The following is a 27,578-nucleotide window of genomic DNA, read 5'->3' on the forward strand; positions in this document are numbered from 1 at the left end:
GTCCGAACCTGGCGTGGTAATAACACCACGCCCAGTCAGGTGGAGGCCCCGGCCGTCGTGTCGGAAGCGGGCGGTGCGGCGTGGCGGCCGCCAGTTGCACCGGCAGTTCGGCCTCCAACCGCGCAGGGCGCTCGGGCGTCGTGGGCGTCGCCTCGGACGGCGGCGGGCTCCAGGTAACCGCGCCGATGTGCTGGCCCGCCGAGGAGATCTTATCGGCTTCCCTGGCGAGGGCGCGGGAATCCGTGATCAACGTGCCAGCCAGGGCGAGGCGTACCGGGTGAGGCAGCTGGCGAAGGAACAGCTCACGGAACAGAAAATCCGGAGAGTGCTCACCGAGCAACGAGAGCATATAGTCCATGCGCTCTGACGGGCGCGTGTCGCCGAGCTCGGGCAGAGCGAGCAGGCGCCGTGCGCGTGCTGCCGGTGAGAGGGCGAAAGCGTCGAGGAGGAGTGTCTTCAGCGCGTCGTATTTGTCAGCAGCCGGCGGGTGCTCGAGGAGGCTCAAGGCGCGGGCCGCGGTGGCGGAACCGAGCGCCGCCACAACATGGTGGAAGCGGGTGTCGTCCGCGGTGATGCCTCGCAGGGCGAACTGAGAGTCCGCCTGAGCGAACCAAACAGCCGCGTGAGCCTCCCAGAAGGTAGGCAGTTTAAGCGTCACTGCCGTATCCATGTCGGTAGGTCACCAATGAAGGAACTGCGCTCCAACGCGAGTCGAAAGAATTGACGCGACCAAAGACGGAATTCGTCCGAGTTGCTTTATTGAAACAAAACAGCTCAGGTATTCTGACAAGCCCGTTTATCGGGCAGCAATATATATACACATTTATGTCGGGAAGTTTGCCCGGCAAAAGCTATACCGGGCATGCCCGGGTGTCAAGGGCGAGCCTTGGAAAGGCGAGTCTGGACCTGCCCGGGCGTGTTTGGCTGCGGCCTGGCAAGTCGAGGCTGGGCGTGCCCGGGCGCTCTGGGCGAGCCCTGGAAAGGCGATAGCGGGCATGCCCGGACGCTCTGGGCGAGCCCTGAAAAGGCGATAGCGGGCATGCCCGGACGCTCTGGGCGAGCCCTGGAAAGGCGAGAGCGGGCATGCCCGGGAAAGACGAGACCGGGCGTGCCCGGGAGGTTCGGGCGTGCCCGGGAACAGTGAGTCCGGGCATGCCCGGGAGAGGCGCGTCTGGCCGTGTTCTGGCCGGTGCAAGGCGATTGTGTGCATCCAGCGGTAACCGCTACAGTTCCCTGTTTTGAGGCAATGTTTTTATGGCCGGATGCCCTTCCTGACGCCAACCCTTGGTCGCCTCTTACGATGCGCAGGGATACGGTGTACCTATTCTAAACCGGGGTACACACCCGATGATTCATAATCCAGACAGAGCACAATAGTAGAAAAGTAAAATTTATTCCACGATTTTAAGGTTGTTACAATTAATTAAACTAGGGCATGCCCGTACTATATATATATCTAAAATTATATCCCCCCCCCCCTCTATTTACATGAAATGGTTTGGTCCAAAGCGAACGGCTTGCGAGTACGGTGACAATCCCCCCCCTCTATTTACATGAAATGGTTTGGTCCAAAGCGAACGGCTTGCGGAGTTTGGTAAAGAAATCGCCATAGCGTGCACAAATGCGCAGGAAAGCGAAAGAATCGCAAATTAGTTTTAATTAGTTTTAAAACATAGTTTAACGCCAACATAGTTTGCCAACGTGAAATAAATGAATACGCTCTCAAATGTGCCGTCCGAGGCAGAGTCTGTTCGGCACGTTCGGCACACGTGATAGCTCGCTGCTCTCTGATTGGTTGAATCATTTTTTGGACATAGCTCGGTAACTACTTGTCCGATTAATATGAAACCTTGAAAAGGCACATCCTCGGGTCCCCAGCAATATACCTGGCAAGTTTCAAGTATATCGGACCCGTGGTTGTCGAGAAACAGCGGTCACAGACAAACAAACACACACACAGACACACACACACACACACACACACACACACACACACACACACACACACACACACACACACACACACACACACACACAGAGATTGCTGGAATTATAGATAGATGTTGACCATATAATTGGAAGATAAATCGCAACTTTCCAAAGGTATAGAGAGTATAAAGATACATGAGTATATAATACGTTATCATTCTCAATATGAAACTTTATTACTTACAATCACATTGGACTTGAGATTGACTTTCGGAAGTCACAGCTAATTTAATGGAAAGAGTTTGTCCACGCAGTTCTCGATATAGATTAAAACCATAATTAGAAAAATGTATATTTTATTTTCTTCATTGTACCAATCCACTCATGAAGTTGTGATATTGACATCAACGCCTCCAAACCCAAAAGTTTCTGTGGAGTGAAGTTCACCCTCGTAAATGTGCAATAGAAACTCGCAAACGTGAACCCGTCCTGATCTGAATAACATCCCGGTATAAAATCCAACATCCGAATCATTCACTGAATCCAGGTACATTGACGCAACCCCATTCGGAAGGTTTCCCAAACAGCTTGCATGATGATCTCTACTGGCATCACGAGGATCTGGGCAGGTAAGAACCTGAGGAAGGTAAGGGTAAGGGCAAGGTTTTGGTGAGTGTAGAGCAAATGTGCATTCCTGCGAGCTGGCACAACGTACATGTAGATAAATATCTCTCTCTCTCTGTCTCTGTCTCACTCACTCACTCACTCACTCACAATTGTACAGTATCAGTTGTTCCTAAACTTAAATAATTTAAAGGATTGTTGTAAATGATGTTAATTTTACAACATCCCATATTCAACTTTATGTAAATTGTAAACCTCAAACATAGTTTCTCCACCTAAAGCAAGAACCTTAACCTGAAAGCAACTGACTAGTTTCCCGACTGCATGGATCATCAGCTGGGCTCACACACACGATGCTGAGGTTCCTGTATTAACGGGAGCTTCAGATGTGACAATACATTATTAGCTTCTCGTTCCTGCCGCTACCTTTTTGATGACCACCTCCTTTTCTTTTTGATATTTACTATTTTCTCTCCAGATCTAAAAATATATAAATATATGTATATATAATATACGGTATACAGTCACGTGAAAAAGTAAGTACACCCCATGTAAAGTTTTGACTTTTTCAACATATTTCAACATATTTCAACATAGAGATATTTGATCTTCATTTCAGCAGTATTGATAGATAAAGGTGATATAATATAACAAATATCATGAAACATTTACATTTTGTAGTCCATTGTATAATTTAAATAAACATAAATGCAAATTTCACACATGGAAAAAGTAAGTACACCCTTGGCTCTAATAGGTGGTATTTCCCCCTTTCGCAGAAACAACCTCAAGTAGGCGTTTCTTATAACTGTCTACCAGTCTCTGACATCGACTGGGAGAAATTTTTGCCCACTCCTCCATGCAGAATTCTTTCAGCTGTGCGATGTTTGAGGGGTTTCTTGCATGCATAGCTCGTTTCAAATCCCCCCCACAACATCTCAATGGGATTTAGATCCGGGCTTCAACTTGGCCATTCCAGAACCCTCCATTTCTTTCTTTTCAGCTATTCCTTGGTGGATTTACTGGTATGTTTCGGGTCATTGTCATGTTGCGAGGTCCACCTTCGGTTGAGCTTCAACTTTCCGACAGATGGCCTCACATTATCCTCAAGCACCCTCTGGTACAATGAAGAATTCATAGTGGATTATATGATGGTGAGCTGCCCAGGCCCTGATCCAGCAAAGCTGCCTCAAACCATAATATTTCCACCACCATGCTTTACAGTTGGTATCAGGTTCTTGTGGTCAAATGCTGTCTTTGGTTTTCGCCAAACATGTCTTCTGGTACTGTGGCCAAATAGCTCTACCTTTGACTCATCTGTCCAGAGCACATTGTTCCAGAAGTGCTGGTCTTTGCCCAGCTGTTCATTGGCAAACTTTAGTCTTGCCCTGATGTTCTTTCTGGACAGCAAAGGTTTCCTCCTGGCACACGTCCCATGTAGATCAAATTTGTGCAGCCTCTTTCTAATGGTAGACTCATGCACTTTGACATCAACAGTGACGAGCTACCTGTGGATCCCGTGATGACATTCTGGGGTTCTTCGAGACTTCTTTCAGCATCTTGCGGTCTGCTCTCGGGCTGAACTTGCTGGGGCATCCTGGCCTGAACAAGTTGGCAGTTGTTTGGAATCTTCTCCACTTGTAGATGATCTTCCGGACAGTCGAATGATTGATTTCAAATTGTTTGGAGATCTTTTTAAATCCCTTCCCAGACTTATAGGCAATTATAACCTTCTTTCTGAAGGCCACAGAGAGCTCTTTTGATCGAGGCATGGTGACGCCGCACACCAACAACAAAGAGCAAACCAAACTAAATGTCTGAGGTTTAAATAAGACAGGTTTCTCCAAGATCCTCTCTACCGATGTTCTAATCATTTGTACCTGAGCTGGTGCACCTGATTCTAATTTTAGGTATTTGAAGTAGTGATAAATGTAGGGGTGTACTTACTTTTTCCACATGCGAAATTTGCATTTATGTTTATTTAAATTATACAATGGACTACAAAATGTAAATGTTTCATGATATTTGTTATATTATATCACCTTTATCTGTCAATATTGTTGAAATGAAGATCAAAGAGCTGTATGTTGGAAAAGTCAAAACTTTACATGGGGTGTACTTACTTTTTCACGTGACTGTATGTACATATATATGTGTACATATATGTATGTATATATACTGTACATAATAGCATGACGTCCTCATTTTCAATGATTGCTCTTGGTTCGTTGTGTGTTTTTTAGTGATTATTTAAAATAAAAAAAACTACGTCACATTGAATTGGATTTTGACACTCAGAATAATGTCAGAGTCATTTTAATGTATGCTTACAAAACTGGGCTGAGATATGAGATGCTTACAGTTCGCTCAGTTTCACTGGATTGGAACTTCCACTGGACTGACGTGACGTTATTGGTTCCGATCCATTCGGCCATTTACATTCAAAGAAGGTATGATCTCCTTTTTTAATGTAATGGATTTCATGTTTCCTCTTCAATGTTCCTGCACTCAGCACAAGCACAATGTGGGTAACAATCACACAATCGAGCATGAGTTGATATGCCACATCACATCATCACATTGTGCACTCCAAGAGCATGTGAAGGACCAAAATATGCCAAAAAGGTGAATGACATCTGCATTTTGACCTCAAACAAATTATTGGTTGAGACTTTTATCTTTTAATTGCCGATAATTTTCTATCCCTATTGGTGATGGAACCTCAGCCTATGTTACCAGGTTCAGTGTTCATCTTTTTTGAATGTAAGAGTTCAATTTGCACAAATAGCAAAGTGTATATGGCTGGATCAGTGAAAAGTCCAGAACGTTAGGACAAAAAGTACCTTCAGAAAGTATTTACACCCCTTGACTTTTTGACATTTTTTTTGTTTGTTACAGCCTGAATTTAAAATGGATTAAAATAAATATTCAGCCCCCTGATTCAATACTTTGTAGAAGTGCCTTTGACAGCGATTACAGTTTCTTCTCTTGGGTGTGTCTGTATCAGCTTTACACATCTGGATTTGGGGAGTTTCTTCCATTCTTCCTTACAGTTTTGCTCAAGCTATGTCAAGTTGGATGGGAGCGTCGGTGAACAACAATCTTAGTCTCTACAGATTCTCAATGGGATTCACGTCTGAGCATTGGATGGGCCACTCAAGGACGTACACATTCTTGTTCTGAAGCTATTCCAGTGTTGCTTTGGCTGTATGCTTAAGGTAATTGTCCTGTTGGAACATAAATCTTCGCTGCAGTCTGAGGGCTTTTACACCATGAAACAGGTTTTCCTCAAGGACTTGCCCTTTATTTGGCTCCAGTCATTGTTCCCTCTATCCTTACAATTTTTCCAGTCCCAACCGCTGAAAGGCATCCCCATAGCATGATGCTGCTACCTTCATGCTACACTGTATGGATGGTGCTAGGTGGGTGATTAGCTGTGCTTGGTTTCTGCCAAAGGTTGCACTTTGTGTTCAGGCCAAAGAGTTCAATTTCGGTCTCATTAGAACACAGAATATTTTGCTTCATGCTCTGTCTTTCACGTGTCTTTTTGCAAACTCCAGGCATGCTGTCATGTGTCTTTTTCTCAGGAATGGCTTCCGTCTGGCCACTGTCCTATAAAGCCTTGATTTGTGAAGTGCTGCAGAGATGATTGTCCTTCCGGCAGGTTCTCCCATCTTAGCCAAGGAACGCTGGGGTTCTGTCAGAGTGGTCATTGGGTTATTGGTCACCTCCCTGACAAAGGTCCTTATTGCCTGTTTGGTCAGTTTGGTCAGATGGCCAGCAGTAGGAGGAGTCTGGGCAGTTCCATATTCTTTCCATTTCCTAATAATTAAGCTCACTGTGCTCTTGAGAACTTTCAACACTCTATAAATTGTTTTATACCCTTCCCCAGATATATGCCTCCTCACAATTCTATCTCGGAGTTCCACAGACAGTTCCTTGCACTTCATAATAGAGTTTCTGCTCTGACATGCACTGTCAACTGTGGGACCTTGTATAGAAAGGTGTATATTTCTAAATCATGTCCATTTAATTGAATTGGACGCATGTGGTCTCCAATCAAGTTGTAGAGACGTCTCAAGTATGGTCAAAGGGATTTGGTGGACGTACCTGAGCTCAATTTGGAGTGTCATAGCAAAGGGATTGAATATGTATTTACTCAAGACATTTCCACTTTTCATTTTTAATTATTTTGTAAAAATTTCTAAAATAAAAATTGCACTTTGATATTATTTGGTATTATGTGTAGATTGTGGGGTATTACAAAAAAAATCTCAAATCCATTTGAAATTCAGGCTGTAACACAACAAAATGTGAAAACAAGAACAGATACATTCAAAGTACACCGCCTCCATGCCAAATCAATTATATCCTCCAGCGCGCTTTCAGAGCCCAGCAATACAGCCGTGCAGCACATACAGATGGCATTGGGAGGGAGAGGTGTACAATAATTGATTGATTAATTGTGTAATTAAAACCAATAAATAATAGTCGTAAAATAATTTCTTAATCAATTGGCTAATAGCATACCCGAACCACCCGTGTTTTATCCGAAGCTGTAACTTTTTGAAAATTAATTAAATAAGTCATTAATGGACTTTTTAAAAATTGATTAAACAATAAATATATAATAAATACATTAATTGATGAATCAATAAATAAAAAATATCCGTTATAGCCACATCACTTGGCCATTGTCATGTCTGAATATCAGCTTCGGAGCTCAAAAGATGCCTGAGATATTGCCCAGATGAAAAAAAATAATAAGTGATTAATAACGAAGGTAAATGAATAATAATCGTAAAATAATTAAATTATTAATCAATTGGCTAATAGAATATCTAAACCACCACCGTTTCATTTGAATCTGTAACTTAAAAAAGTAATTAAAAGTCATTAATTAAAGAATTAAATAACTAATTGATTAATCAATAAATCAAAAATAGCCTTTACAGCCAAATCACTTGGTCAGTGTCGTGTCCGCATATCAGCTTCGTCGCTCAAAAGGTTCCTGAGATATTGCCCAGATGCGAAAGAAAACAAATAAGTGATTAATAACGAAGATAAATAAATAGTAATCATAAAATAATGAAATTATTCATCAATTGGCTAATAGAATATCGAAACCACCACCGTTTAATTTGAATCTGTAACTTAAAAAAAATAATTAATTAAGTCGTAATTTAATAATTAAATAACTAATCGATTAATTGATTAATCAATAAATCAAAAAGAGCCTTTATAGCCAAATCACTTGGTCATTGTCATGTCCGAATATCAGCGTCATAGCTCAAAAGGTGCCTGAGATATTCCCCAGATGAGAAAGGAAATAAATAAGTGCTTAATTAATCGATAATAATTAAATAACGAATCAATTAATTTATTAATCAAAAAACCAAAAAATATGTTTTTGCCAAAGCACTTGCTCACTATTGTGCCGAAATTTTAGCTTCCTAGCTCAAAGGATGGCTGAGATATCGCCCGGACAAACAAACAAGGAAAACAAGTACAGATACATTCAAAGTACACCGCCACCATGCCAAATAATTAAATATCCTCCAGTGCGCATTGCCGGGGTGCCTATGGCGCCCGGCAATACTGCAGTGCAGCTCATAGAGACTGTATTGGGAGTGAGAGGTGCACAATCATTGATTGATTAATTGCATAATTAAAATCAATACAAGTACAGATACATTCAAAGTATACCACCCCCATGCCAAATAATTAAATATCCTGCAGCACGGCATTGCCGGGCGCTGCCGCAGTGCAGCACATGGAGACTGCATTGGGAGGGAGAGGTGTACAATAATTGATTGATTAATTGCACAATTAAAATCAATAAACGATTATCATAAAATATTTTCTTAATCAATTGGCTAATAGCAAAACTAAACCACTAAGGCTTCATCCGAAGATGTATCTTTTAGAAATTTAATTAAATAAGTCATTAATGAAAAATTAAATAATTAATTGATTAATCAACAAATAATTAATCGATTAAATGATTAATCAATAAATCAAAAATATCCTTTATAGCCACATGACTTGGTCACTGTCATGTCCAAATATCAGCTTCCTTGCACAAAAGGTGCCTGAGATATTGCCCAGACGAGAAAGAAAATCAATAAATGATTAATAATGAAAAGAAAGAAATAACAATCATTAAAAAAAAAAATTAACCAATTGGCTGAGAGAACACTTCATCCGAATCTGTAACTTAAATTTTTTTTTTAAAGTAATTAATCGAATAATTAAATAATTAATCGATTCATTGATTAATCAATAAATCAAAAATATCCTTTATAGCCAAATCACTTGGTCATTGGCATGTCCAAATATCAGCTTCCTAAATCAAAAGGTGCCTGAGATAATGCTCAGAAGAGAAAGGAAATGTATAAGTACTTAATTAATCACTAATAATTAAATAACTCATCAATTCCACCAAATTCCACCAATTCCACAATCAATTCCACCAAAAATAATCCCACCAAATAACTCATCAAGTCCAATATCTCTGACACACCTTCAACAACTCTCCCTACCTCTTCCACCTCTTCCACATCTTACCCTGCCCCTCCTCCCCCCTGTTCTGTATCCGATGCTCCCCCTTCATCTTCATTAACGGTATGGACCTCAAACATCCGGGGCCTTCGTTCAAACTTAACTGATCTCTCCATACAGGTTGCTTCTGTCAAACCAGACGTGATCTGCTTAACAGAAACTTGCCTCCTTCATGATGTCTCTGATTCCTTAGTATCTCTACCGGGTTACTCCCTCCTTCGGTATGATAGACCTGAGCCTCATCCTGGAGGTGGGGTTGCTATCTTTATCAAAAACTCTCTTCCTCACTCGCCCTGCACTGTACTCTCTCCACCTCACCCCCAGGAATACCTCTGGCTACGGCTTCCCCTTCGCTCCCACCTCTTGTTCATATGTGTGTTGTGCCGTCCACCAAACAGTGATGACTCCATCCACATCTCGCTGTCTGATAATATGGACCAACTTCTATCTACTCATCCCAACTCTCTCTTCCTCATATGTGGTGATTTCAACTGTCATCATGCCAGTTGGCTGGGTGTGGGTACCTCCCTCACCAGCCATGGCTCCTCAGCAAAGGACTTCTGCGACTCACTGGGACTGACACAAACTGTCAATTTCCTGACCCGGATCTCAGTCAACGGAGCATCTTCTCTTCTGGACTTGGTTATGACTAACTTCCCTGAAAATGTCTGCTGCTCTTCTTCTGCACCAATCGGATCATCTGATCATGTCCTTGTTAAAGTGGACATCTCTCTGACCATTCTTAGGGAGCCTGCTCAGCGTCGACGAGTCTGGCATTTCACTCAGGCCAACTGGCACGGTCTTCAAGCAGCCATCAATCATCTGGACTGGTCTCCCATCTCTACCACCTCTGACATCAACTCATCCTGGGAATTCTTCCAAAGTAAATTGCTCTCCTTCATGCACAGATTTATCCCATCTCGTCTTCAGTTGTCATACCCTTCCTCCCATCCATGGTACACGGAATCTTGTGGTGAGGCTGTTGCCCAGAAAAAACTTGCCTTCGTCTCCTGGAAAGCAAATCCAACGGAAGGAAATCTCATTTCCTTTCACAAAGCCCGAAACAAGTGCGTGTCCACCCTCAGGAGAGCCAGGAAACAATATCTCTCCGTTCTCAAGACCGAACTCTCTTATCTGTCTCCCTCTTCCAAATCCTGGTGGCGTCTGGTCAAATCCGTTTCTGGTGTTTGTTCCCCCTCCATCCCCTCCCTTACCTCAAACGGCTACACAGCTGACTCCGCACGTGAAAAAGCTGAATGCCTCAACTCTGTGTTTGCCTCTAAATCTTGTGTCCCAAACCCATCCCTCTCTGTACCCACCATACCCAGTCGTACCCAGCTGCTCCTGGACTCCGTGTCCTTTCCTCCTGACAAGGTGGAAAAGTTTCTGTCAACCCTCGACTCTGATTCTGCAACTGGACCCGACGGCATCAGCCCACGGGTCCTAAAATCCTGCTCTGCTGCTCTATCTCACCCTCTCTCTGTTCTCTTCACCCTCTCTTTTGCTCAAGGTCAACTGCCATCTGCTTGGAAATCAGCCAACATCACCGCTTTGCACAAAAAAGGTGCAAAAACAGATCCTAGCAACTACAGACCAATCAGCCTTCTCCCAATTATCAGCAAAGTCATGGAATCCATCATTGCTTCGGATATGAAATCTTTCCTCTTCTCCAATGGCTTGATCTCTGAGCACCAATTTGGTTTCAGACCAGGTCACTCTACTCTGGACATGCTGCTTCTGCTGTCTCAACAATGGATGGAGGTCCTCAATGCCAAACAGGAAATTAGAGCTGTCTCCCTTGACATATCACGTGCCTTCGATACGGTCTGGCACCCCGCTCTGCTCACCAAACGCTCCTCCTTTGGTATCCATGGAAATCTCCACGCATGGCTGGCTGACTTCCTCTCTAGTCGTCGTCAACGTGTGGCCCTGAATGGTGTTCTCTCATCTCCTCTTCCTGTTCAGGCTGGAGTTCCCGAAGGCAGTGTTCTGGGCCCTGTGCTTTTTCTGGTCTTCATCAATGATCTCTCTGACTCTTGAAAATCCTCTCTATCTCTTTGCTGATGACTCCACTCTCTGTCGCTCCATTCCTCTTCCCTCAGATCGGCAGTCTGCAGCCTCCTCACTCTCTGAAGACTTGGACAAAATCACAGACTGGTCAAACAAGTGGAACATGTCTTTCAATCCTGACAAATCTCACACTCTTACTATGTCTCTCCGAAAAGATCGATTGGACAACCCTCCCATCTACTTTCTCAACAATCCTCTCCAAGAAGTTCTGTCGCTCAAGCTTTTGGGTCTCACTATCTGCCATGATCTTTCTTGGGAAAACCACATTTCCAAGCTGGCCTCCAAAGCCAGTCGCCGACTGGGCATTCTCCGTCGTGCGAAGTCCTTCCTCGGCACACCTGAGCTCCTCACCACATACAAGGCTTTCATCCGCAGCTCAATGGAATACTGTTCTCCTCTATGGGCCGGTGCTCCTGCCTCACACCTAGCTCGGCTTCACGCTGTTGAAACCAAAGCTTTCAGAATTATTGGAATCTCCCGCGATGAAGCTATCTCTGAGGGCCTTTCACTCACTAACCGCAGGCAGGTAGGTGGTCTTTCTGTCTTCTACCGACTCCTCTCCCCACCTTGCACCCCCAGCTCTCTCTGTGCTCTGTCCCCCAAATATTCCTACAGGTCGCACAAGATCTGCCAGCAACCCTCTGATGGTTAAACTGCCGAAATCTCGGCTCTCTGCTCACATTCACTCTTTCATTCCTCTTTTCTCCCGCCTCTGGAACAAACTCCCTCACTCCCTTCAATCCCACTCCTCCCTCCAGGTCCTTAAAACAGCTGTTCACCACCATCTCTTATCTTCCCCCATCCAAAACCTTGATCTTTTCTACCCCCGCTAATTCACCCCAGATCCACCTTGTTTGAAATTCCAACTTCTTTCCTGGAAGTCCTGGCCGTGTCAATATGTTTTATGCCTCTCCCAACCCTCCCCCCCCCCCCTTCCCATGCCCCCCCGCCAAAGCCCTCGCCCTCTCTCAGATCTCTCGATGTCTCCATGTCTCTCGGTCCCTGCTCTCAAATGTTGTGTTTGTGTCCTTCCCCCTCTCTCCCCATCTTGTCTACCGCTCCCGATGTTATATGTTTTTGTGTCGGTTTGTCTTTCTGTGTGATTAATGTTCGCTCTTTCACGAGCCTCGATCTTGAAAAAAATAAAAAATAAAAATAAATAATTGATTAATCAAAAAACAAAAAGTGCTGTTTTTGACAAAGTACCGACTCACTATTGTGCCGAAATTTCAGTTTCCTAGCTCAAACGATGGCTGAGATATCGCCCGGACAAACCAGAAAGAAAACAAACAACCAAGAAAACAAACAACCAGAGTGATAACTGAGTCCTCCCTTTTAGCGTGCGTCATTGCCGGGCCCCCTTCGGTGCCCGGAAATGATGTTATGCAGCGCCTGGAGATGGCATAGGAAAGGAGCGGTGTCCAAAAAGATTGTCATAAAATATTTTCTTAATCAATTGGTTAATGGCATAACTAAACCACTCGTGCTTCATCCGAAGATGTAACTTTTAGAAATTTAATAAAATAAGTCATTAATGAAAAATGTAAATAATAAATTTGTTAATCAATAAATATTTAATCGATTCATTGATTAATCAATAAATCAAAAATACCATTCACAGCCAAATCACTTGTTCATTGTCATGTCCAAATATCAGCTTCCAAGCTGAAAAGGTGCCTGAGATATTGACCAGATGAGAAAGAAAATAAATAAATGATTAATAATTAAGATGAATAAATAATAATCATAATTAAAAAAAAAAATTAATCAATTGTCTAATGGAACACATAAATCACCACCATTTCATCCGAATCTGTAATTAAACAAACAAATAAATGAATTTAGTCATTAATCGAATAATTAAATAATTAATCGATTAATTGATTAATCAAGAAATCAAAAATAGCCTTTACAGCCAAATCACTTGGTCATTGGCATGTCCAAATATCAGCTTCCTAACTCAAAAGGTGCCTGAGATAATGCCCAGAAGAGAAAGAAAATATATGTGCTTAATTAATTGATAAAAATTAAGTAACTAATAAATTAATTGATTAATCCAAAAAAAATACCATTTTTCACAAAGTACTTACTCACTATTGTGCCCAAATTTCAGCTTCCCAGCTCAAATGATGGCTGAGATATCACCCAGACAAACAAACAAACAAGAAAGCAAGAAAACAAACAAGAAGACGTCATACGCAGCACGATACTTGCAAACTACGCCCCCCCCCCCCCCCCTAAGAAAAAAAAAAATTCCATTTTTTTGGAATGTCCATTTTTAAAAAGTCCATTTCATCAACATGAAATCACCTTCGTCTTTCCAATATTCACCTTCAGACCTTTTGTCTCCATACATTCCTTCCACTTGTTCATCTTTTCCTTCAGTCCATCCATACTTTCCGCAATCAATACCAGATCATCTGCAAACAACAACTCCCACGGTAAACCCTCCTTTACGTTCTGAGCCAGCATCTCCATCACAGCAACAAATAGTAGTGGACTACTGATGATGCACTCCCACCTTCACCTCAAACTCACCACTGTTCCCGTCCTTCGTCCTTACAGCTGTGCGCGCTCTTTTGTACATTGCCATCACTACTCTGATCAACCATTCCTCCACTCCTAACTTCCTCAATGCCCATGTCAATACTTCGCGTGGAACCCTATCGAATGCTTTCTCCAGATCAACAAACCCAAGAAACAACTTCTTCCTCTTCTCCATGTACTTCTCCTGCAACTGCCTCACAATAAAGAGCGCGTCTGTCGTTCCTCTTCCTGGCATAAATCCAAACTGCATTTCGTCGATCTTCACCTTCTTCCTTATGCTCCTCTCCAACACCCTTTCCAATACCTTCATTCCATGCTCCAATAACTTTATCGCTCGGTACGAGCCACACTCCAGAGGGTCACCTTTCCCCTTGTATAGAGGGACGAGGATACTCAGTTCCCAAGCCACTGGAATGCGGCCTTCTTTCACCACCAGATTACAGATCTCTGTCATTCTCTTCACACCCCAATTTCCTGCTGCCTTCAACATATCTCCCACAACTCCCGTCGGCCCTCCCGCTTTTCTACTCTTCATTGCTTTTATTGCTTCCTCAACTTCCTTCTCAGTTATCTTCTCTGCCGGTCCTAAAACTGGGTTACTCTCTATGTTGCCATCTCATTCATTGTCCCCCGTCGCTCAGCGGAGCGAAAGGGGGACTATGGCTTTCCCCTCCGTCCGTGTGTCCGTGTGTGCGGGCATGCGTAAGCGAAGGACCGCATTCGAATCTGGTGTGTGGGTGCAACCCACGTCAAAATCCAAGATGGCCGTCGCCATGTATGTCTGATGCCATGTATGTCTGAACCTTGTAACCTGCATATCTTGAAAAATAAGGGAAGTACCAACTTCTAATCTGGTATGTGGGTGTTCCTAGGCATAAGGAAGAAGGCTATTGAAAATTGGGGCGCCACGTCAAAATCCAAGATGGCCACCGCCATGTATGTCTGAACCTTGTGAGATGAATATCTTGAAAAATAAGCGAAGTACCAACTTCTAATTTGGTGTGTGGGTGTATCTCGGCATAAGGACGAAAGCTATTGAAAATTGGGTCGCCACGTCGAAATCCAAGATTACCGCCACCATATACATGTCTGAACCTTGTGAGCGAAATATCTTGAAAAATAAGCGAAGTACCAACTTCTAATCTGGTGTGTGGGTGTATCTAGGCACAAGCAAGAACGCTGTTTAAAATTGGGTCGCACCTCAAAATCCAAGATGGCCGCCGCCATGTATGTCTGATGCCATGTATGTCTGAACTTTGTAACCTGCATATCTTGAAAAATAAGCGAAGTACCAACTTCTAATCTGGTGTGTGGGTGTATCTCGGCATAAGGATGAACGCTATTGAAAATTGGGTCGCCACGTCAAAATCCAAGATGGCCACCGCCATGTATGTCTGAACCTTGAGATGAATATCTTGAAAAATAAGCGAAGTACCAACTTCTAATCTGGTGTTTGGATGTATCTCGGCATAAGGATGAACGCTATTGAAAATTGGGTCGCCACGTTAAAATCCAAGATGGCCGCCACGATGTATGTCTGACACTTGTGAGATGAATATCTTGAAAAATAAGCGAAGTACCAACTTCTAATCTGGTGTGTGGGTGTATCTAGGCATAAGGAAGAACGCTATTGAAAATTGGGTCGCCACTTCAAAATGCAAGATGGCCGCCTCCATGTTTGTCTGACCCTTGTGAGCGAAATATCATATCATAGCATGTTTTCTGCGTGTTCCACTTTGTCAGCTCACATCACTTCCCCGACGGGGGACCTAGGCGTAACGCTTGTTCTCTGTATTCAACAGCATTTCCATATATCTTTTCCATCTTCCTTTAATTCCATCTGGGTCCACAACGATTTGTCCCACTTCATCCTTCAAGCAACTCACCCCCATCACATTACACCTCTCTTTTGCTATCTGCTTTGCAATCCTGAATACCACTCTCTGACCCTCTTCCGAATCCAAGCGTTCTCCGAACATTTTCCTGCATGCCTCCTGCGCCTTTGCTACCCCTTTCTTTGCAGCCTTCTTGGCTGCCTTATAACTTTCATGCTATGCTTTTTCTGCTCCCATACCCTTCGCCTTCTGCCATTACTTGAACTTCTTCCTCTTCTCGTCAATCCTCTTTCCAACTTCATCATCCCACCACCATGTTTCCGAGTGCCTCGGTGGTCCTTTTGTCCATCCACATACCTCACCAACGGCTCCCAACAGACTATCTTTCATTGACATCCAACCACTTTCAAGCTCAACCACATCATCCTCTACCCTACTCAGCCTCTCTTTTAATGCCTCCCTAACTGTCACCTCTTTCAACCTCCACACCTTCATTCTCGGTTTGTACTTCACCCGCCAAGCTCTCCTCGCACCTTTCACCCTTATGTCGCAGACAACCAAGTGGTGCTGTGAAACAGCCTCCTCCCCCGGGATCACCTTTGTGTCCCGGAGGTGCCCCCTATCTCGCCTACGCACCATCAGGTAGTCAACGGTTGTCGTCGACCCACCTCACGTGTACTTAACAAGCTTATTATCCTCTTTCTGGAACTGAGTATTACAAATCAACAAATCAGCTCCATCAGCAAACTCCAAAATCCTTTCACCTTCTCCATTTCTCACACCATATCCGTCACCCCCACAAACTCCCTCAAAACCGTCCATACTCCTTCCCACATGTCCATTTAGGTCTCCTACCACACCAACTTCCTCATCTTTCACGTTCTCCATCAGCTTCTCTATCGCACACCAGAACTTGTCCTTCTCTTCATGCGGAGCATATCCCGAGATGACGTTCATCAAGAGCTTTCCAATCATCATTTTCACCATCATCAACCTATCACTCACTCTAGTCACACTCACCACACTGTCTACAAACTCCTCAGAAAACAGGACACCAACACCATTCATGCCCTCTGGGCACCCTTGCCACACACCCTTGTATTTCTGTCCCTGCCTACCCTTCACCATTCTCACACCACTTCCCTTCCATCTCGTCTCTTGCACATAACATATGTCCACTCTTCTTCTGACCAATACTTCCACCACTTCTCCTGATCTCCTTGTCATTGTCCCTACATTCCATGTCCCAAACCTCAGAAACCGATGTCCACTTCGGGCTGTACCCTGCCCATATGTAGTTGTAATTGTCATGGTTCTCTTTTTGAGGCAATGTTTTTATGGCCGGATGCCCTTCCTGACGCCAACCCTCTTCGTCGCCTCCTACGACACGCAGGGATACGGTGTCCCTATTCTAAACCAGTGTACACACCGGGTTATTATTATTATTATAATTATTATTATATGTTGCACACAACATATTATGTCAATATTATTAATTTGGCGAGCAAACTTCCGTAGCCTACATATGCTTCAAAAGGTGTTTTGCTGCAAGTGAAGCAAAAGGATTGTGTAGGTGGTTCAAATTTGACTTCTTCTGTTCACAATCATAATTAATTTGTAACGAATGATAGATACATAAGTTTCCCATCAATAACGTAAATTGTGAAATTGTTAAAAAAACAAAACAAACATACACTTCAACCAATCAAAATCAGATCCTAAACCCACTAGAAGTTTGTTATTGATGGAGGTAGTTGGTTTTTCCCCGATATGTAGTTCAATTCTGTGCACTTTTAAGTCCATATTGAAATTACATGCTTAAATACAGATGCCATTGATAGGCAATGACCACGAGAACGTGCAACCAATTGTCGAACTTTCAACAGTTTATTTGAGCAGAAATTCCATCATTTGCTGTTCCACCCTCTTTATTATCTCATTTGCCGCCATCTTGATTTAGTCTGTCTTTTCGAATGAAATAGAAAGTCCAGGTCAAATTTGAAGAACTTCGAAAATCTCACCATTTCTCCAGTCAACTCCACTTACTAATGTGTAGGTTGATCTTGCAGGTGCAGTTTTCGTTGGAAGTGAAAAGCCTCCCGGTGTACTGCCCCACATCCGATTGCTGCACTCTCGCCAACAACATTGAACCATCGCCAGATTTTAAGTTTCCCCTAAATTCATATTTCTGGTGTCGCACAGAGGGTTTGTCGTGATGAAGATCACGACGTTTTGGTTTTGAGTCTTCGTAGAGCACCTGCAATGGCTTCACAACAAAAGATTCAAGAATATGAGAAAAACATCAAAAATACATTTTATGGTGAAATATAGACTTATAAAAAAATAATCAGCTTCTTGCCTTTGATTGGTGAACAAATCTGGGACCTTAAAATTCTTTAAATATCAGGTCAATTGGAGGAAAATTGATGATTTTATGCAAATTTGCTTGATCTTTGACGTGTTGATCTAAAACAAGTACAAAAAGTTTTAATTAAAACAAAAGCCGCGTCGATGTTACACAATGCCTAGATGCAGCTGCGCCTATAACGTCGATGTTATAGGCACAGGACATTCCTATTGATTCGATTACTTGATGTTATTTTTGTGCAAAGTGAAAATATATCTCGGCAATTTCCCGTGTGTGGCGACGAATTTTTAATATATCTCGGCATTTTCCCGTCTGTTATTTCAGGCGGTGTATGACTGACTATGCCGCGATTTAAAAAAAAAAATCTCGGCAATTTCCCGTGTGTGGCGACACGTGAACGAAGCTATGCTCCTCTCTCCACATTATTGTGACGACGTATAAATTAAATATTTCATCGTGACGATTGTCATCAAATGGACGAATTTTTAATATATCTCGGCATTTTCCCGTCTGTTATTTCAGGCGGTGTATGACTGACCATGCCGCGATTTAAAAAATATATATCTCGGCAATTTCCCGTGTGTGGCGACACGTGAACGAAGCTATGCTCCTCTCTCCACATTATTGTGACGACGTATAAATTAAATATTTCATCGTGACGATTGTCATCAAATGGACGAATTTTTAATATATCTCGGCATTTTCCCGTCTGTTATTTCTGGCGGTGTATGACTGACCATGCCGCGATTTAAAAAAAAAAATCTCAATGGACTTGAAGTTACAGGCCTTTGAGAATTCATTTCGTTCTATAAAGGGCAACTTTCATCGGATTTTCCTCCCGTTTTTTTTCAACCGAGTCTAAAACTATGTTAGCGACTGTGAAAAATGAAATGATATATCGAATTTGATTTGAAATAAAACTGTGTGAGAGAGGAAGACACCACGGGCCTACAAAACAGGCCTCAAAGCTCTGCGAGTTAATAAAATGGTGGATATTTGTTTATATGAAGCCTCTGACAGAATGGGTGGAGCTATGGTTCCCAGAATGGGTGGAGCTTTGAGGTTTTGTCTTCTCTGCAAGAACAAGAACAAGAAGAATAACAACAACAGCAGAGGGCACTCTATGACCAGCGTATGCGACGCGGCTAAAAAAAGAATCAGCCACTAGCTTTTGATTGGTGAACCAATTTAGCGACCCAATATGCAAAAAAATCTAATTTCAGGTAAATTGGATGAAAATTGATGTTAGGTGGTGCTGACCTTTAACCTTTTGACCAAATTATTAATTTGCCTTTTCCATATTCTCCTAATAAAGCTTTGTTGAAAAGTTGATGATAAAACTCAAATGGTAAATTTAAATTTCAGGTAATTTGGATGAAAATTTATGTTAGGTTGTGCTGACCTTTGACCTCTTAACCAAATTATTAATTTGCCTTCTCCATATTTTCATAATAAAGCTTTGTTGAAAAGTTGATGATAAAACTCAAATAGTAAATTTAAATTTCAGGTCAATTGGATGAAAATTGATGATTTTAAGCGACACTGAATTTCAACCTTTTGACCAAATTATTAATGTCTTTTCGATATTATCATAATAAAGCTTTGTTGAAAGGTTGATGACAAAACTCAAATGGTAAATTGAAATTTCAGGTAAATTGGATGAGAATTGATGAGGTTAGGTTGCGCTGACCTTTAACCTTTGACAAAATTATTAATTTGCCTTCTCCATATTCTCATAATAAAGCTTTGTTGAAAAGTTGATGATAAAACTCAAATGCTAAATTGAAATTTCAGGTAAATTGCATGAAAATTGATGATGTTAGGTTGCGCTGACCTTTAAGCTTTTGACAAAATTATTAATTTGCCTTCTCCATATTCTCATAATAAAGCTTTGTTGAAAAGTTGATGATAAAACTCAAATGCTAAATTGAAATTTCAGGTAAATTGCATGAAAATTGATGATGTTAGGTTGCGCTGACTTTTAACCTTTTGACCAAAATATAAATTTGCCTTCTCCATATTCTCATAATAAAGCTTTGTTGAAAAATTTATGACAAAACTCAAATGGTAAATTTAAATTTCAGGTCAATTGGATGAAAATTGATTATTTTAATTGACACTGAATTTTAACCTTTTGACCTTTTGACCAAATTATTAATGTCTTTTCGATATTATCATAATAAAACTTTGTTGAAATGTTGATGACAAAACTCAAATGGTAAATTGAAATTTCAGGTAAATTGGATGAAAATTGATGATGTTAGGTTGCGCTGACTTTTAACCTTTTGACAAAATTATTAATTTGCCTTCTCCATATTCTCATAATAAAGCTTTGTTGAAAACTTGATGACAAAACTTAAATGTGTTACGGATTTGGCCCTAATGATTGCTGTTATGATTATTGTTGTTGGTTCGAAGTATTCTGGTGATTGTGGTTGAAGGGAAAGGGTTATTATAGTTAAAAGATTTAAAAGCGCTCCTGGTAAAATGTGGCCGGAAATCCGGATCGTGACCGGAAGAGGTGGAGCGAAGAAGAAGAGGCGGGAGGAGATCGTGAAGAGACGTGGTTGTTTTAGCTCTGGACCGAGCGGTCGATGTACAGTGCGAATGAACTTTGCGTCCTTGAAGGGAAGTTCGGGCGATAAGAGATATCGCCGGAGTGCGTGGAGCCTGTGTCGTCGGGTATCCTCCTTGAGGTTCCGGAGGCTCCTGGCCTCAAAGCCCGGGTTCGAGTGAAAGCCGTCCGCCATCTTCGCCACGCGAACAACCTGCAGTGAACCGGGTTTGGTCGTGTCGGCTGGGCATTATTCCCCGGTGGTTTGCCGGGGACGGCTGTGCCAGAAAGGGCACTTGAGAATTATACGGAGGCTCGCGGATTGAGCCGCCAATGTGTACGTCGGAGCGCGTCTTTGTGAGGTTCCTTTCCACCGCTGTATTGCTGGGTGCTGAACAACGTGACCTCGAGGTCGTCTCGATCGCCTAAGCCTCAATTGACTTTGATCGGGCCTTGACTCCCCGATCGCGGGAGCGCACAGAGACATTGGGACTTCGCCTTGGAGGGGTGCAGAGACATTGGGGAGGTGCCGTGAGTTTGGGGTTAAGGGGCCTGATAAGGTTACCACCTTAAGATTTGAGGATAGGGGTGATTGCCCCCATTGTTGTATGGCTTTTTTTTTGTGTGATTTCTAATATATTATTGTTGGTTCATAACCTGGTGTGGTTGCATTATTGATTTGACTGTTTCATTTGCTGGTTTCATTGAGGGTTTCATTATTTGCTTGATTTCAACCAAGGATAACACATCTTTCTGCTGGGGACCCCTTCGGGGTTCGGAGGTCTACCGAGACCAGAGGTAAGGGGAGGACCCCAAACAGAAATTGGGGGCTCATCCAATTGATATTCGTGGGCTCGCAATTGGGTCTGCGTCCGGGATATAAAAATTCCTAAATTTAGTCTGGGAAAGAATTCCCTAACATTCCCAGAATTCCCAAATTTGGAACTTTTTCCAACATTCCCAATTTTTTTCCAAAAACAAACAACAAAAATAAACAAAAAAAATTTTGTTTGTTAAAAATTTCTTGTGTGAAGGTTAACAGGTGTTTAGTGTGGTATGAAGTGTAATCCCGTGCGATTTGCGTGCTAAAATTGATTTTTTTTGCATTGTTGGATTAATTCGAGGTCAAAATATTGAAAAATAATGGGGTTCAAATTTTTCGACCCCCGGACCCCCTTTTATGGGGTGTTTTGTTTCCAGTGACCCCCGGGACTGACCATGCGACTTTCTCCCCTAACAACTGAGAGATTTTATCGATCTCGGGGTCGTTAGAGAGGTTTTCGATGACGCTAAATCCATTTATGATACTTTCGAAGCGACCGGAAGTGGCGATCCCAGATTTCCGTTCACCAAAGATGCTAAGGTCAAGATCATTTCAATTGTAGCAATAAACCTAGGCATGTAATACCTCTTTTTCTGGTTTTCAGGCACAGGAAGACGTTTGGTGCAGTTATTTTTGCGATCTAGATGCCCTGTCGCGAGATAAGGACAAAAAAATATAGGTAAAATGCTCAAGGCTTTTTTTTGTTTGTTTTTCAGAAAGAAGGCTGATAGACTAGTACAAAACCATCTAGAGGTCATGTCTGAGAAGAACAGCGTGTGCATCATCTGCAATGAGGGAGCTACATCAAAGAAGAGACTGATAAACAATCCTGATATGATTGGCAAACTTATTTATTGTGCTAACGAGCGACTGTCTTTGGGTCAGGGTGATATTAAGCGACTTACAGATCGGTTAGCTAGCTTAGGTGAATCTGAACGGAAATCAGTATGGTATCATAGCGAATGTCGAAAACCCATCGTCAACACAAGCATGATTGAACGGCTAAGGGTTAAACGAGTCCGGTTTGATTCTCCTGCATGCCCTGCGCGTGGGCCTGGACGACCTTCCAGTGTGGCTGACTCTACCTGACCTAAAAGAACAAAAACCATCCCGAAGGAAAAGGTGTGTCTGTTCTCGTCATGTAGCTTTTGTTCTAATAACATATCAGAACCTCTCCATCGCGTTTACTCTGACAAGATGGGTGAAAACTTCCTCGAGATAAAGCTCAAGACTCAGGATGACCGCATCAGAACTTGCGTGTCCGAGTTAGAAGACGCTGGGGATGCCTCTGCTCTTGAAAAATACTATCATAGGAAATGTTTACGATACGCGCAGCGCACTTTAACGCGAAAAGATCGTAGTAATACCAAGCTTATTGGCTCTCTATGTGATGAACAGTTGCTTCTCTCCGTCCAAAATACTCTTACTGCGGACGATCTTACTCTGAACATGGCTGAATAGTAAGGGCATTTTATGAGATATTTCACAAATCTGTTAACTAAATTGTTACCAAAAAATTTCTTCACCAATATGTTTGTAAAGGTGTGTAATAACATGTGTTAAAATGTTGAAGTTCAACTCCCGTGGGAAACCCAGAAAAAAAGCTGTTGAATTCGGGTACCAAAAAATTATTTTCGAAAAATTTTTTGTTTTTTAATCGGCCCTTAAGTAACTTATGAGGGGTCAAATAAGGGTTTTTCATGATTCTGAGTTGATTGTTAACATTTATCCAAGATATTAACATTGATCCAAGATAAGACTTCAGCAGGTGAAAACCACCCAACCTTGGAATGACGGGTAGATTTGCCTGCTTTATTATATTCACAGCCTTCAGCCAAATCGGAAGATCAAAGGTCACTATAGCGACCCCAGCGCGCCGTATGCACTCTTTCAGAGTGGTGAAGATGGTGTTGAGGTCATTAGGGTCTCCTTCAATAACTGGGAGGAACTTGATCTGTGTGCTCTTCTTTGCATCATTAGCATGGATTCTCTTCATCCAGCCATTCCAGTTGGAGTGTGGGAACTCAGGATCGTTGGCTTTGATCACCCACCCCGCTGCCCAGAGTGTGTCACCTGGAGTGAGGAGTGGCTGATCATGAGCCAGGGAGGAGGAGAGCTCAGCGAGGGGGAGAAACATGATCGCGTTCGTTCCTATCTGTTTCCTGTTTGTAAATGGAATAATCTTTACTTCAGTTCCTCTCAGGATCTTAGCTTTGTCGAGTGCCTTCAACTTCACCCGGGGGAAAGCTGCTGTTGTCTGTGGATCTGGCAAAGGTGGTGCCGGAGAGGTGACTTCGATCCAACCCATTGAGTGAAAGGGAGTGTTTCCGTGAATAGAGACAATGTTTAAATCTATATTGTCTCCAACAAACTGAGTGACTGCATTGTTTGTTTCCCCAACCTCCATAAAGACCACCTGATCATTACTTGACAATTCACTTTCACTGGCTGGCACTTTGGCTGTCATCACTGATTGATCCTCAAGCGCAGCATCAACCACAACCTCATCATTGATCTGTTCATCGGTTTCCTCCACAATGGTGTCAAGAATGCCAGAAGTATCTGGAACATCATCTCCACTCCTACTATTAAGGAAGCAGTATTTGTAGTTTTGTGTCTCCGTGTAAGACTCAGTGTATCCCAGCCGGTGGAACTTGTTGAGCATCCATTTTGACCCAAATCTATGATCAAGTTGTATGGCAAGCCCCATTTGGTGTGGCAATACTCCAGATCGAGGTCGACAGGCCTTAATAAAATTCTGCCCCCAAACGGCAACTCTTTCGTCTGTCTTGACAATCGGTCTCAAGATCATCTGAAGGCTTGCAGGAACAAGTGTCAGCTGACTATCGATGTCAGTCATACTGTGTGTGGTGGGGTATGACTTTGGACCTAAATCAATCAAGGCAATATCATTGGATATGAACTTGAGTGCCGTCTTTATGATCTGAGTCTTCTCATCTCCATGGTCAAGATTAGCATGATGCGCTCGCAGAATATTGTCGGTGCCATCTTTGAGACAGAGTACATCTGCCCTTCTTTCCTGTGTTGTGAAATACAAGGTGTCTTCGTATTTCTCTAGAAGTTTTATCTTTAGCCAATGCTTTGAATAAGAAAGGCTCTTCTCTGGTGACTGATCAAACTCCTGCAGCTTTTCATGGACTTGGTCCATGTTCATTACCCCATGCTCTAATTCTGAGTCTAACCATTCGTAGAATTCAATAAAAACTGCCTCTCGCTCCTCATCAATACTCCTCTGTCCTCTCTTCCTTTTTCCTTCCTCATCAGTCTTGGACAAACTGTCACCTCTCGCAAACATAAGTTTGCATTGCAAATGGTACAGTGTTTCTTCTGCTACCAAGTCGTTGATCCCTTCCAGGCGTCCAGTGACTTCAGTGCCCCAGTCATCCCCGCGACTCCGTGCTGTCTTCAGCAAGCTTGCCTTCAGTGTATCTGCAGTCAAATTATCTGGCACTCTGTATTTCTTTCTAGCTTGTGCTGGATTATTTTTGTAGAGCTGGGCTGGTTGGTTGCAAAGAATGCATACATCCTTATACAGGAGGTCAACTGACTGTGATCTTCTAGAACTGCAGCCAGTTGATGAACTGAACTCACAAGTAGTGCGTCTTCTCTTCAACTTTGATGACTCTTTCTCTGCCTTTGATGCTTGAGCTGACTTCTTGGTGGTTGCAACAGAGTTGTTGTACAGATCATTTTTACACTTCTGGTGGTACCTCAGTTTTCCTTCCTTTTGAGCCTCCTTCATACGTTCCACAACAGTAACATTTTCGACAGTTTCTGCTTGTTTCAATAAAGTTGAGTATCCCTTTGGAGTTGCCTGTATGAGCCTTTCAGCTGGTGTATCCGAGCGTGCACAGATGAAGCAATTGAGCACAGGTGGAGTAACGTAACGTCTTCATCCATATTGCTAGACTCCATGTCCTGCAAAGTAGAAAATGAGATATATTTAGAAATTATTTTTCCACAAAGGAGTGTCTGTGGTGAAATATAAATGTTAACAATCAACTCAGAATCATGAAAAACCCTTATTTGACCCCTCATAAGTTACGTAAGGGCCGATTAAAAAAAATAAAAATTCTCGAAAATAATTTTTCGGTACCCGAATTCAACAGCTTTTTTTCTGGGTTTCCCACGGGAGTTGACCTTCAACATTTTAACACATGTTATTACACACCTTTACAAACATATTGGTGAAGAATTTTTTTGGTAACAATTTAGTTAACAGATTTTCATACGTTTCCCTTACTATGAAGTGAATGGTGCATATTTGTCCATTTTGAAGAGGTATAATGTAGAGATCAATCAGACAACCAACTACCGCAAACATTTGAAAAAGCTCATTACTGAACGGCTTCCGAATATCCAGTTCGTCCAATCACTACGCAAAAATGAGCCCGACAACCTCGTTCTTTCACTGGCAGTTAGGAAGGCCATGCAACTGAGGTCTGCACAGCTGGATAACGACGACACAGTTGGCAACTTGAAGAACATGGCAAACATTCTAAGGGAAGAGATAATGCAGCATCGAAGCTGGTCGTTCAGGGGAATGTTTGAAGACTTTGAGAATCCTCCACTTCTCCAGTTCTTCCTCACTCATCTCCTATTTGGCCGTCATGTTCTCAAAGTTTCTGAAATGCGCAATGCACAAGTGGACAAAACTGTTGATGTTGCTTGCCAGTTTCTCATCCAGAATACTCGAACCGATCGCCAGGTAAAGCATCAGCCAAAACAAAACGAAATCTTTCAGCAAACTGCCCAGACGCCCCTCTCAATAGGCTTGCCGCTCACCATTCATTCCAGAGTTCGTGACAAAAACCTCGTCAATAACCTATCAGAAGTTTACATTGGGAGCGACTACCAGAGGCTCCTTGATCTCGAAAAGCGCATAGAGCAAGGCGTTCTTCAGCGAATGAAGGAGTCTGGTGGATTTTGTCTGCCTGATTTCATCAAGAAGGGATTGAACATCTGGTTCGCTGTTGATAACATCGACCTCTTAGAAGACACACCGACTGGACAGAACACATTCCATGGCACAGTGATCGTGATCAACCAGCGAGCAGAAGATGGCGAGCCCATCAACCAACCACTTGTCATCCCAGAGAAACTTCTCGCACCGGCACCCCTCGCGTTCGAAGTCAAGTACCTGCAAGAGCCAATCATTAAACCTAAACCAATTCGATTTGAGGTCTACCATTTAGAAAAGCGGAGGAGTAAGATTTCCAAAGACTTCACTCACACCTGGGCACTTGCCAACTACTACGGTACTGATGACAGAGGTGGTGAAAAGCTAAATGACCAACGTGTGGAGAATATAGAGCAGCAAGAGACTGAAGAACTGCAAGGTCAGACCGCAGGTCAAAACCCCAGATATTCCGACGATCCTATTCTTTCAGTGACAAAACGAATCCTTAAAGGTAAGGAGTTAGCAAAGGAAGAAGTTATGCCAACATGGGGTGCTAATAAATCTCTTCTGTTATCACGCTCCTGTCAGAGTCTGAGCCCGACTAACACAGAAGTGATCGCTCCGCTATTCAAGACTTCTCCAATGGATTACTCGACCCTCTATACTGTTCTGATGTTGCCTCAGGGCATATCTGCTTTTGTGGTTGGTCCTGAGAGAAGAACCCTCATAACGCTCGATCTTGATCTTTACAGCCGCGCCCTCAAGATTCAGCAGTCAGTGAATAACACCAACTGGATTCTCCGAGTGGGCGTTCTGCATATTGCGTTTGCTGCCCTGCACGCTCTTGGCAAAACAATCGACGGAAGTGGCATTGACACGTGTGCGATTGAAAGCGGCACATACACTTCTGCAGGTCTTCGTGGGGTCTATGGTGGCAAGGCATACAAGCGAGGAGTTGAGTACCACATCACGACTAGCCTGGCGATCATGATGATGAAGTTTGACGCCATTTTCTCTGATCATCCACCTGAACCACTTCGTGACCAATGCGTTGCTCTCAAGAAAGCTCTCCACGACCGTAGCCAAGACATGGTTGATATCTACAACGACATCCGGTCCTCGTACTCAGAAAATCCCCATGAGAAAGAAGATGACAACATCGGCGAGCTCGCTCAATTTCTCAACCAGTACCTCGAGCAAGTGGAAAGTCTTTTGCATCTCATAGGTGCCTGCCGTTCAGCTGACTGGGAAGGTTACTTGGCTGCCTTAGAGAACCTCATCAAGTATTTCTTCGTGCGCGATCTCCTGAATTATGCTCGCCTAATGCCAGTCCATCTTGCACAAAT

At 42.8% G+C, this 27,578-nt stretch overlaps 1 protein-coding gene across 1 annotated transcript in view; it reads right to left on the bottom strand.

The window, feature by feature from the left end:
- Positions 1-2,140: 2,140 nt before the first annotated feature.
- The window catches only part of LOC137438800 (uncharacterized), a 183,362-nt gene continuing 157,924 nt past the window's right edge, over positions 2,141-27,578 (bottom strand). The window contains exons 11-13 of the mRNA XM_078767286.1: positions 17,613-17,832; positions 4,914-5,055; positions 2,141-2,566 (exon numbers count right to left, since the gene is read on the bottom strand). Of these exons, the coding sequence (XP_078623412.1) occupies positions 2,464-2,566; positions 4,914-5,055; positions 17,613-17,832 (465 nt within the window). The 3' untranslated portion in view covers positions 2,141-2,463. The remainder of the gene's footprint in view (positions 2,567-4,913; positions 5,056-17,612; positions 17,833-27,578) is intronic.

The sequence above is a fragment of the Myxine glutinosa genome, chromosome 13 (assembly GCF_964187855.1).
Source record: "Myxine glutinosa chromosome 13, kmMyxGlut1.1, whole genome shotgun sequence".
NCBI classification, from domain to species: Eukaryota; Metazoa; Chordata; class Myxini; order Myxiniformes; family Myxinidae; genus Myxine; species Myxine glutinosa.